This window comes from Rana temporaria, chromosome 7 (assembly GCF_905171775.1).
Source record: "Rana temporaria chromosome 7, aRanTem1.1, whole genome shotgun sequence".
NCBI lineage: Eukaryota > Metazoa > Chordata > Amphibia > Anura > Ranidae > Rana > Rana temporaria.
In genome coordinates this window covers 102,448,299-102,461,778 of record NC_053495.1, presented here as the reverse complement: position 1 = coordinate 102,461,778, position 13,480 = coordinate 102,448,299, and the positions used below count along the sequence as shown (strand labels likewise).

Here is a 13,480-nt window from a genome sequence, read left to right as displayed (position 1 = left end):
ACGCACCAGAGAGTGCGCCGCCAAGGGTTGCTGAAAGTAAACAGCCAAGGCCGAAATCTGACCCTTAACCGTACTCAAGGCGAGAGCCCGATCCACTCCACGCTGTAAGAACAGCAGAATCCGGGACATCACGTATGTACGGGGGTGCCAATTCATCTCCTCACACAGAGAAGCAAGCCTTCCACGTGCGATGGTAAATCTTCCATGAAGTAGCCTTCCATGCTCGCAGCATGGTAGAAACCACGAGTCTGACAGGCCACGGTCCTTCAGCACCTGGCTCTCAACAGCCACTCTGTTAAAGCCAATGACTGTAAAGCAGGGTGAAAGATTGGACCCTGCGATAGCAGATCTTCTCGTAGAGGTAGACGCCAAGGAACGTCTGCCACCAGACGGACCAGATCCACGTACCAGGGGCGGCGCGGCCAATCCGGAGCGATCAGGATTGTTGGTATCCCTTCGGCTTCCACTGGGCGCAGCAGACGAGGAAGAAGCTATAGAGGAGGGAAGGCATAGATTAGGCGATAGTGACCCCCACGGCGCGTCCGACGCGTCCGCCCACGGGTCTCTTGACCTGGCCATGAACCGTGACACCTTCCGATTGAGACGGGACGCCAGAAGATCCACGTCTGGAGTGCACCATTTCCGACAGGTTCTGAAACACATCCGGGTGTAGCGACCATTCTCCTTGGTCTAGCGTTTGGCAACTTAAGTAGTCGGCCTGCCAGTTCTGTACCCCCTTGAATGTACACGGCCGACAGAGCCGGGACGTACCATTCAGCCCACCGGAGGATGTGAGCGGCCTCCGCCGCTGCAGCCGAGCTCCGTGTGCCCCCTTGATGATTGACATACGCCACTGCCGTGGCATTGTCGGACTGAATTCTGACCGGTCAGTCTTGCAGACCCAGAGACCACTTGGCGAGGCACTGCCTGATCGCCCAGGGTTCCAGGACATTGATCGGTAGGCGGGACTCCTCCTGAGTCCAGCGCCCCTGGGCTGACTGGACACCCCAGACACCCCCCCCCCCAGCCGGAGAGGCTGGCATCCATCGTGACCACCGTCCAATGGCACGGCAGAAACGATTTCCCAGTCCGAAGTACCAGAGACATCAGCCACCACACCAGGGAGGACCTGACCAGGCGACTCACCCGGATCTGGTAATCCAGAGATGAAGGGAGCTTGTTCCAACGCAACAGTATTTCTCTCTAACACTCGAGTGTGGAATTGAGCATAAGGAACCGCCTCGAAGGAGGCCACCATCAGACCCAGAACTCGCATGCAAAAGCGAAGGGACGACCACTTCTGGGTCGCCAACCGCTGCACTGCAGATTGCAGTGTCTGTAGTTTTTCCGTTGGGAGGAAAACTCTCGCCTCTGAGGAATCCAGGATCAACCCCAGGTATTCCAGACGCTGAGACGGTACCAACACTGACTTCTGGACATTCAGCAGCCAATTAAATTCCCGGAGGGTCTGGCAGGTGATAGACACATCCACCTCCAACTCTGAGCCTGAAGAAGCTCTCAGGAGAAGGTCGTCCAGGTACCCTACAATCGCGATCCCGCGCTACCTCAGCAGGGCCAGAATCGGAGCGAGCACTTTGGTGAAAACCCGTGGCCCCTGAAGCCAGGCCGAAAGGGAGAGCCACAAATTGAAAGTGGTCCTCTCCGACCGCAAAGCGCAGAAATCTCTGGTGCTTTGCGCATATGCAGGTACGCGTCCCTGATATCCAGTTGAGGGCCTTGAGGTCCAGGATTGGGCGGACCCCTTCCTTTTTGGGGACTACAAACAGATTGGAGTAAAACCCCTGAAACCGTTCCAGTAAAGGAACCGGCACAATCACTCCCCTGACCAGCAGATCCTGAACAGCCCCTGACAGGGCCTCCCGACGTTCCGGAGGAAGCTGGAGGTTGGAAGGAAAGAATCTGTTTCGCGGACAAGAGAGAAACTCTATCTTGTACCCCGAGGAAACTACTTCACAAACCCACCGGTCAGAAAGAAGAGACCTCCACCGAGCCGCGAATTTGCGAAGCCAGCCCCCCACCCAAGACACGGGCAGGGGCAGACCTTCATGCGGAAGCAGGCTTGCGGTACTAGGGGCGCTTCTGCCCTTCAGCGGGCGCCTTAGCGCCCTGGAAGCGTTTTCCTGACGCATCGGGCGGACAAAAAAAACGCTTGGGGGCGGTAAAGGAGGGCCCCTGCTTACGGGCGAGGCTCCTTACCTTTTCCCGATTGTGGGAGCAGAGTACTCTTACCTCCCTTGGCATCTTTTATGATGTCATCCAGAGACGCCCCAAAAAGCTGTTCACCCTTAAAGGGTAAGTCCACCAAGGCCTTTTTAGAAGACTGGTCCGCAGACCAACACTTCAGCCACACAAGGCGGCATTGCACCACTGCGTAGGTGGAGGCTCTGGAAAGCAGGGGAAGCGTATCCAGGGGCGACTCACAGACAAATTTTAGGCCCTGCACCAACTGGTCGGCCAGTTCCACACAGACCACAGAGGCATTATGCGCCTCCAGCTCCTGCAGCAACAACTTTGCCCTTTCGGTAAGTGTCCGACACTAGAGCCCCGGCCTCACCGCCGACCCCACCACTGTGAACATGGAGCGGGCCACAGCCTCAGCTCTCCTATCTGCGGGGTCCTTAAAAGCGGTAGCCCCTTCCACAGGCAACGTGGTCGCCTTGTTCAGTCTGGACACAGGGGGGTCCACTGACGGCGGAGAGGGCAACTTTTTTAGGAAATCCTCCTCAAACGGATAACGGACCGCAAAGCATTTAGGAACAGAAAACTTTCTGCGGCCGATCCCATTCCTTGTACAATATTTTGTCCAGATATGGAACACAAGGAAACACTTTTACGGTGCGGGCTGGCTTGCGGAACCCAAAAAGGACCGACGTCTCTGATGCCTCCGCCGAATCCTCAAGTTTTTGAGTATCCCGCACCGCAGTGATAAGAGCTCCAACAAGCACTTTATCATGCGCTGACCCTGATGCAGAGTCATCCTCACTGTCCATGTGGGCTAGGCCTGCATCGGAACCAGGGCCGGACGCAGTAGCAGGACCCGATTCCGTGTCAGAGACATCCCCAGAAGAAGGCGGGGGCACTTTTTACCCCCCTTCTGGCCACTCGCCGCTTCAATCCTGGCAACAAATGCCTCAAGGACTGCCGTCATGAACAGGGGCACTAAGGGTCAACTCCAGCATGTCAGGGGGAGAAGCCTCTGGTTCGGACGCCATGCTTACCCACTCCAATGCAACCCTTGTACTGCAAGGCAAGACCCACAGGCCACCCTCCCGGCCGCAACAGAGAGCAGGTAACCCCCCAGAGGACTCACCATCCGACCAGGCTGTAGTGCAAGCTAGAACGCTGTCCGTGCTGTGCCATCCCTCAGGAAGTGTGCTGGAGCCGTTTGCGCCCTTATTTCGGTCACTAGAGGGCAAAACCCCTTCCAAAATGGCCGCCGACATGCAAAAAAACAACTTGGGGGCTACAAGAAAATGGCGGCCGAGCATGTTTAAAACACACAGTGAAATAAAAACAGTAAAAAACGACAAAAACAACACAGGACACCCCCCGCACACACTGCAATAATAAAAAACACACAGCACCCCCGACAGCAGCCGCAGCCCCTAGCCACAGGACAGAGCCTCCCAGGCAGACCCCCCACCTCATGGCCGACCACCCAGAATGCGGGGAAGGAGGGAGAGGAAAGTAGGGCGGACCCCCGATCGACCTCCCCAGGAATGCACCAGCCGAACCACCATGCCAAGGCAAGGGGATGTTACTTACCCGTCCTGCGACCACCGGCTGGAGGCATCCCAGCCAGAACCAACGTCCACACAGTTACGGCATGGCTGTCGGCCCGGCACTCTGTGACAAAGCCATAGAGACCGGTCATGTGTGCCCTGGAGCGTATAGCACACCGGCCACCCCTGGAGCAACGGGATATGTCGTGGACGGCCCAGCGCATAGCTAAAGACCGGCACACGCTCGATGGCCGAATATGGGGGGACTACAAGGATCGAGGATCCAGCCTGTAACCCAGTCGGCAGTTGATTGTAGATCCCAGGATCCAAAAATGCAGGAAAAAATTCAACAAAAGCGAGAAATCACAAAAAAAAATTCCAGAGCACATGGGCCCAGAAGAGCCATGTCATCTGCTTTCGCTAGGCAGAAAAAAACTGGGGCTGCATGAGGCAGAGAGAGGGATGTACCCGAGGGACCCGCACCCTGGGAGGTACTGTGCTGTGAGAAGTGTTTTAACACTTAAAGTGCTGTTTTCTGCCTAGTCAATCTCCTAGAAGGAAGGATAATACCCTAAGGTCAATGAACGGAAGAGAAAAATTATATTTCCACTTTCTCTCCCCATTAATTAGGAATTGGGGGGGGGGGCAATAAATCATGCCATGGTGGAGAGGGGAGAATTTTTTTTTTAAAAATTAGTGATTGCCTCCACCTCTTAATTCTAGATTTAGTGTACATATAAGTGTATCAGTACGATTGTACTTAAGGGAACAAACAGTTAAATAAAAAAAATAAAAAAAGGGATATTTAAAAAAAACATCTCATTAGTATATTTATTAAGTGTGTTCCTATTTATGTGTTAGTGTAGAATTATATAAAAAATATGACAGGTTACAAAAAATAAACATTATTTTCCCTTGTTCTGTGTGTATATTATGTATTGTTGGTGAATATGTGACCCCTTATTTACCTACTTCAACAGTTCTTGTGATATTTGTGATGCTTGAAGTTGCTGAAAAAAAATCTTTAATATCTATTGTTTGAGCCCCTGTGGTGTTTTTTTTTCTTTTACGCTTTTGTGATTGAGGGTGTTCTATTACCCTTTTTGGGTGCCATAATAAAAAAAAAAAAAAAAAAAAAAAAAGGATAAGACGTTATCTCCCCTTATTCCCAAAAACAAACGTGCCGAAGTACACAAACGGTCTGTGTCAGAGGAGCGATACCATAATATCATAACCATGAGATAATTTCTCTATTAGTGTCTCTTCTATTCAATGGGTTTTCTTTACCATTTTTATTATGTTGATTCATCCCATCCACGAGTGTGTTACCTTTTCATATTTTTGTAAAAGTTTTATTACTTTTCGACTGTAGCATTATATTTCAATTCTTGTAGCTTATGCAAGTCTCTGAATATAAATTCCCAAATACTTAATAGCTACTTTTGGCATTTAAATGAAAAATCCTTTTGCAATAATAGTCATACTTTTTCTGTTAGTGATACATTTCAAATTTTTCATAATTAATTTTGGAATTACTCAATTCCCCAAATCGTTTAATTTTTTTTATTAAATTAGGTATTGTTATAACGGGGTTGGTCACATATATTAATAAATCATCTGCATAGACTGCGGTTTTATATTTTTTATCTTTAATACTAATACCTTGATTATCTTTGTTTTTCCTTATTGCGTGTATAAGATGCTGACAAAAGAGTGCAGCGCTCTGATACAACCAATTATAACACTAAAGTCCTAATATACATAAACACTATATGAATATAATAATTATACATGGGAGGGGGAAACCACCAAATAAATGAATATGAAAAAATAAAAAGTAAAAAAGGTAAAAAAAGAGAGTCTAAATGGGTGCTGAGTGATAGGAGAGTATCCCAAAGTCCTAAAAGACTCAAACTCAATATATAAATAAAACGGTGACTCCAAATCATGAATGAGTGTAAATGGAATTAAGGTTTCGAGTGTGAAGAGAAATCCCACCACCGATATGCAGGCTTACCAGAATGAGTGGACTCTGTGAAAAGTATATTTCCAGAGTCAAGCAGACTTGATAAAAAAACCTTGATGTAGAATCTCTTCAAAGTGGAGATTGCTATGGCAAATGGCGGTAAAGCCAGATTTCTGTAACCTGGAAACAGGCTGGAGGCTCGCTCACTCAGGTGATACAGGCAATAGACATCCGTATTTAGAAATCCCACATGGATGTAAAAAAGAGAAGAGGGGACGCCATAGTGTAACACCGTAAAAATCAGTTAAAATTTAATAGAAAATTGCATCTATATCGGTGGTGGGATTTCTCTTCACACTCGGAACCTTAATTCCATTTACACTCATTCATCATTTGGAGTCACCGTTTTATTTATATTTATTGAGTTTGAGTCTTTTCGGACTTTGGGATACTCTCCTATCACTCAGCACCCATTTGGACTCTCTTTTTTACTTTTTCATATTCATTTATGTGGTGGTTTCCCCCTCCATGTATAATTATTATATTCATATAGCGTTTATGTATATTATGACTTTAGTGTTATAATTGGTTGTATCAGAGCGCTGCAATTTTTTGTCCACATTTTGTTTGTTTGCTTCTCACTTTTCGGTTGCCGTGTTCAGCAGCTTGATACACACACATTTCTAGCAGCGCAGTAATTCACACCACACCATTCTTGTGTATAAGATGTTCCATCACTAGTATATATATAATAAAGGGACATAATGCACAACCCTGTCAGGTTCCGTTTAAAATTTCTATATATTCTGATAACATTCCATTTGTTCTAATTTTGGCCCGTGAATTAGAATACAATGAGACAATGCTACTAAGCATTTTTGGGCCCATTCCCATCTGATCACTCTTTTTTTATGTTGATCTGTATTTTGAGAGTAGAGTATTATGTTGTATTACACATGCTTTAATTCTTGAGTGCTTTTGACACCATTAAGCACACGGCACAATTTTATTTGTGTTTTATATTTAAAAAAAAAAAAAATACAAATAAAAGGTATAAAAAGAGATCCATAAATCTGGTAGCTTTTTTTTTTTCTTTGCGGTGGTGTGATTTGATTTAACATTTTCCACATAAGGAGAAAAGAGTGTGGAGGATTGGAAACTGGGCACTATTTTTGCATTTTAATCAGATTTTAATATTCATTCATGCACTTTATAGATGGACTTCTGCACTTTATATAATGCAATATTGATTTAATTTATTGATTTTTCACATGCATGTTTTAAGTTATTTAATTTTTTAAACACACCAATGTGCTATGGCCAGCACATCTTAATATACGTTTTTATAGTTCGTTATACACTGTACATCCTTACCCAGATAGATTGTGTGGTTGGGCACTCAATTTATTTATGAGGTAGGTGAATGAATTATATCACTTTTATATATATTTTTATTCATTTAATTAGTGAGCACACTAAAACATTTGTTTGTTTTCTCCACTGTTAGGCTGCTTTCACACTGAGGCGTGCAGCCGCGGTGACAGTATAGCCGCGCTATTTGTAGCGCAGCTATACCGTCGTATTTACTGTGATATTCGGGCGCTAGCGGTGAGGTTTTAACCCCCGCTAGCGGCCGAAAAAGGGTTAATACCGCCCACGTTGCTGCATGATTTTTCATGCGGTATAGCAGCGCTATTTTTAGCGCTGTACTGCATGAAAAACGCCCCAGTGTGCAAGGGGCCTTAGGGAAGTTCCAGCACCGAGCTGGAGTGTCATGCAAGGCCCTGCCCAAGCGTCCGTTAGCTTGAGCTTTTGCCGTGGCTCCCTTATTCTTGGTTTCTGCCATATGCTACAAGTCAGGGTACTTACTTATGGGGTGCTCATGAAGCAGGGTGTGAAATACAGGAGTAAGCATGTCTGGAAAGGTAGCATAACATGGTTTCAGACTTTCATGTACCAAAGTCCTCATGAAAAGAGCAAAAGGAGCTCCAACGTGCCTTACTTTAATAATGAATGTAGGCAGGATAGCGATCGAATGCATGACTTGTGGTATTATGCAATACTCGGTTATCCACCTGAGCCTTAGAGGTTACATTTTAGTTCCAAGTTCAATACATTTACACAGAATGTGAAATACATATCCAACATAACCTTGATTATTACAGTAGTCAGAAATACAGGGCAAACCTTTTTTTTACCTGTTCATGCGCCACTGGTCCATGTAAAGAGTGCAGACCCCATTCGTCATAGTAAGCATACCCCCAAAAGTGTCTTTAGGGCCTGGGCTCAGGACAAACAGAACACGGCCCTGTAAAGGACACTGCACAAAGTTTTTAAGGTGAGCACCCATGCAGGATCTAGTGCCCGAAGCAACATTACAGACCATCCCTATGGCTTGGGGTCCATATTTGGTTCCCAATAGTCTACCACAAGAGTATCCAGATGCAGTTTTTAATTTAATATATAAGACAGTAAGGAGTTGTTTGAAGAATCCAAAGATAAAATTATACAATAATAGAGCAAGAGCAATTTCACTGTATGGGAGTAAAATTCCATCACCTTAGGACACTAAGGCTTTTTTCTTGCTGTAAAAAAAACTATTTAGTCAACAGACAGCATGGATTCATGAAAGACAGAAGTTGGCAGACAAACCCCATTTATTTTTATCGCGTGGCGATGGACATGGTATACAGGTTTGGAAATATCAGTTTGTAAATGGGTAGAAAACTGGCTAAAAGACAGAATTCAGAGAGTAGTGGTTAATGATAACCTTAGACCATTCAGAGTAAGTATCAGTGGTGTACCTCAAGGTTCAGTGTTGGGACCAAGCTATGCAGTGGAACATCCTTACAGGATTTCTTCAATTTATAAGCCAACCTCAATGCTCTGTCTAATTGGGCGACTATGTGGCAAATGAGGTTTAATGTTGATAAATGTAGTTATGCACTTGGGGACTAAGAATATGAATGCATCATACATACTAGGGGGAGTACAACTGGGGGAATCCATAGTGGAGAAGGATCTGGGGGTTTTGGTAGATCATAAGCTCAATAATGGCATGAAATGCCAAGCTGCAGTTTCCAAAGCGAGCAAAGTCCTTTCTTGTATTGAGAGGTATAGGGGTGGGGGAGAGGGAGAGAGGGAGAGGGAGAATTTTTCCCCTGTTCAAATCATTAGTAAGACCTCATCTGGAATATGCACTTCAGTTTTTAACCACTACACTACTGGCCACCGTCAATTGACGGCAGCACGATAGTTCTATTGTTCTGGCAGGACGTCATATGACGTCCTTGTCTTTTACAGCCACTAGGGGGCACGCCGGGCACCCGAGATTGCCCAGTAACTGAGCAGGACCATGGATCTCTGTGTGTAAACACAGAGATCCACGACCTGTCATGGAGAGATCGATGCTGTGTCCCTTGTACATAGGGACACAGATCAGTCCCCTCCCCCCACAGTAAGAATCACTCCCAGGGTACACATTTAACCCCTTTCTCGCCCCCTAGTGTTAACCCCTTCCCCGCCAGTCACATTTATACAGTAATCAGTGCATATTTATAGCACTGTTCGCTGTATAAATGTGAATGGTGCCAAAAATGTATCAAAAGTGTCCACCGCAATGTAGCAGTCCCGATAAAAATCCCCGCCATTACTAGTAAAAAAATAAAAATAAAATAATAAAAAAAATGTCATAATTATGTCCCCTATTTTGTAGGCGCTATAACTTTTTTTTTTTGTGTGTGGAGTGTCGTGCTCGCCCCCTCCCTTGGACTACAGGAGAGTCAGGACGCCCACTAACACACAGCTCCTTTCTCCATCTGCAACGTAGAGAGCGTCCTGACTCTACTGTAGTCCAAGGGAGGGGGCGAGCACGACACTCCATACCAGGGAGAAAGCCTTGCATTACTGTGTGGAGTTACAGACAGAAGAACAGGAAGCGAGGATTTCTCAGAAGAAATAAGGACATTTAAAATCAGAATCGAAGGATGAGGTAAGCGAAGGAGGACTGCACTATGGTAAAGGAAGCTATTTAGGGGGAAAAAAAAATTGTACCTTTACAACCCCTTTAATAGCTATAGGGAAAAGCACAGCCCATTTTTACTGACTGACTGAACTGCTGCTCTCCCCAAGCTCATATTCTGAATCCAAATCAGATAGTCAAGCATTCCTCTTTGCTACTCATGATCAGAATCTGACACTGATTCTGGGCATACTGTGGGGATGATCAGAACACCGCTTCCGGCTTAATTGGCTCTGCTGACACGAGTGCCACTAGCGTTCAGAACAGTATTTGCTGGCTTCAATGGCTCTATTGACACCGGCATAGCAGTGATCAGGAACACAGGTTCTGGCACATACTGGTCCGGTGTCACTGATGAGGGTATGACTGGAATCAAGGACACTGGCTGGTGGCACTGATCTGGTGACTGTTTCTGGCTGCACTGGTGACACTGGGACACATGGCTGGCATCAGCAGATAGTTGGTGCAATGCAGGGCTCTTGCAGACTGTCAGTGTAAGCTGTGTCTACTTATACTGGCAGGCATTTACATACAAACAGGAAGCATCACTGAATAAAAAAACAAAACAAACGATCAGCACAAAAAGATGGGGGAAAAAAATGTTTTTTTTTTGTACACCACATTTTTTACCATACAATTTATTTAAGAACATTACAGTGATAGAAAAACGTTATATTACAGACATTACTGAAATTGACTTCTTAAGACATACAAAAAAAAAAAAAAAAAATTATATTGGCGGATTGCTGGATTTCATAAAATTAACTTACAAAAACCACCAAGGAATAAATATGCCATCTAAAACAGTGGAAAAGATGAATGGAAAAGAAACTTACGGCAAGTATTAGAGATTCTGAATACTTAAAACATACAGTAATGTAATGTTTAGATTGTAAAAGCCTTCAAAATAAACACTTTCAAATATAAAAAAAATCTTCAGTAATAACATTAGTTGTGCCTCTCATGGTTTGCTTACAAAAAGTAATAAAAAGGCAGTCTGAAAATATTTACTGTTTTGGCATTCCTGCACTTGATAATCAAAATATCAATCTTCAAATTTGAATAAGGCTTTTGAGCACATTCTGTACTAAGAAGAATACACAGAACACTCGCACAAACATTTAAAAACATTCCACCTTCTAGAAACTACTGATTGGAATTCTACAACTCAGTGCATTTTTTTTTTTTTTATATATTTACAGAAGACTGTGAAAAAATAAATCTCAATGATTTTGTCAATTCTTTTTGATGTAATGTTACAGTAAGCACAAAACTACTTAAAAAAAAATAAAATAAAAAAGAAGGTTCTCCAGTTACCTGCCTTACAAAATGTTCTATTCAGCCCCGGGTGTCAATGGACCAATGGAACGGTGTATAAAGCTCCGAGAGCCAGAGGGGAACATATAAGTCCCCCAGTACAGGTGCTACATGCACTGGGGTGTACTATATATGCATAGGCAGCGCATGCCAATTAATACATGCCTGTTTCAAAAGAACCTTTCAATGCGCATTCAAGCTAATTTACAAACAAAATATACAGTATGGAAACGCAATACGCTAACTCAATAGATCATCGTGACATTCTGAACTAAAATGTACGAGGGGTGATCAATAAGTTCACAGAATCACTGCTGGGTACTTGTGACATTGTTTATAGCCAAGTAAGATAAGCCATTTTTTTTAAACTGTATTCCAATACAGGCTGGTATTTTTTGGTCGCACATGGCTCGTTCAAACATGAGCATTATGGGAACACTAATTTTGAATGACATTTCATGGTATAAAAATGTCCGTTGTGATTTATTTTCATGCAATGAGATGCGTTGCAGCCCATTCATTTTGAATACACCACAGCACTTGGAAATGTGTGCATTGTTGTAACAGGCCCATAAGCTTCTGCACAAATTCATTTTGATAGGTACCCAAAATTATAGCAGAGCATAAGCAAATCTGACTGAATGTTCCATCATACTTTTGGCCCAATTTATATGGGACCTTTTATGCTTTAACATCGGATGATAGCTTTGTAGGGGAAATATTTTCTGATGACTTAAGTATTTGCTGCCAACGTCTGGCTGGAGCACTAAAATGACTTTCATTAACGGTGTGCCTTGGGGTGCTGCAAGGACAAATGCATTCAAAATTTAAGGGGACGTGGTCTAAAAAAAAAAAAAAAAAAAAAATGATGGGTTTTGTCATTCTATTTACTTTTTGGTCACCCCTCGTAAGGTAAAAAATTAAAAAATAATATCATCTACCAGGCTTTAGATCTGCACATTTTGGTGTATGAGCTCCATTCATTTATGCTAGTGTTATAAACTTCAATTGTATTCAAAAAATCATTTCCATCGAATCCACCAACAGCAAATATGTTGTTTCCTATAGCTAATAAACCAGAATTGCTTCTCGCAGAATTCATGCTTCCAATCATCTTCCACTCATTTTTCAAAGGGTCATATGATTCCACACAGCTTAGTGCACGAGAGCCATCAAAACCTCCTCCTACAAAAAGTTTACCTGTAAACAAATAAATAAGCTTTTCATCACAAGGTCAAGCAGAATGTCAATATGTCAAGAGAAAAATAATTTTGGAATGCAAACCCAAATTGACATCCAAATCTGTATTATCCACTTTTTAGTTTTTGGAATGGCTGATTAGATACATCTATCTAATCAAGCCATTCAGAACCCCTGCTCTCCTGTACCGGTAACATTTGATGTGTTCAGATGACAGTTCCTGCACACTGTCACTTCCGTGATCAGTTGTTGGTCCTGACTATGCCAGGCAGCTCTGCTTTCCCTCTCGCTACCCCCTCCAGTTTCCTCCTCTTGTGATGTATGCGTGTCACATGCTCGGTTGCACCCCAGTCTCTCAGCCAGCTCCTCCCCCACTCAGTCCTGCCTCATCTTGCCCTCCTTTCACTTTCCTTCTAATGAATGACAAGGATAGAAGAGAATGCACATGCCCCCCTGCCGCTCTGTGCTTGCAAGTGCATTAGGATTGTGGTCAGATGATGAGGAGCAATACAGTGGAACCTCGGATTACGAGCATAATCCATTCCAGTAGAATGCTTGTAGTCCAAAGTACTCGCATATCAAAGCGAGATTCCCCATAGAAGTCAATGGAAACTAAAATAATTAGTTCTGCATTGACTTCAATGGCATGCAATACCGCATGTGGCCAGAGGTGTGGGGGGGGGGCACCAGAGAGCCTCGAAAACACCCGGAAAGGCCAGAGGACAGCTCGGCTGAACTCTGAAAACTTGGGAACTGAGATATTCCGAGTTTTTCCAAGCATTTCAAAACGGCTCTGCTCCCGCGCCCCCCCCACCTCAAGCCAAACGTGGTACTGCACACAGCTTTGGCTTGAATCCTGCTCTTAGCAGGGACTAGCATACTAGATGAGGTAGGGTCGAGAGCTGCCAAAGACTACTTTTCCTATTAACAAGCTGGTGATTGGTTTCTAGGCGGTCCGAGCAACCACAGCTTGTTAATAGGAACATGGTAACTTTGGCAGCTCCCACTCCTCTGTCCAGTGCTGTGCTTCGCTGTAAGTCTCTTTGCATCCTAAATCAGTGAAAGTGGCATTCAATTGTTTTAATTTTTTAAATGCTATGGTTGATATAGCATTCAAATATTTACACCCCCCACGATGACAGGACGGGCTAAGTGGGTTCCGATCGGTCGGTCAGCACTGTCCTTGTGATCACGCTAATCACTGCTCATTGCTGCAGCCTCGCCGTGCCCAAC

The 13,480-nt window shown here is 44.4% G+C and overlaps 1 protein-coding gene across 1 annotated transcript in view; it reads right to left on the bottom strand.

The window, feature by feature from the left end:
- Positions 1-10,303: 10,303 nt before the first annotated feature.
- LOC120945553 (influenza virus NS1A binding protein) overlaps positions 10,304-13,480 on the bottom strand; it is a 113,099-nt gene continuing 109,922 nt past the window's right edge. The window contains exon 15 of the mRNA XM_040359806.1: positions 10,304-12,247. Within this exon, the coding sequence (XP_040215740.1) occupies positions 11,985-12,247 (263 nt within the window). The 3' untranslated portion in view covers positions 10,304-11,984. The remainder of the gene's footprint in view (positions 12,248-13,480) is intronic.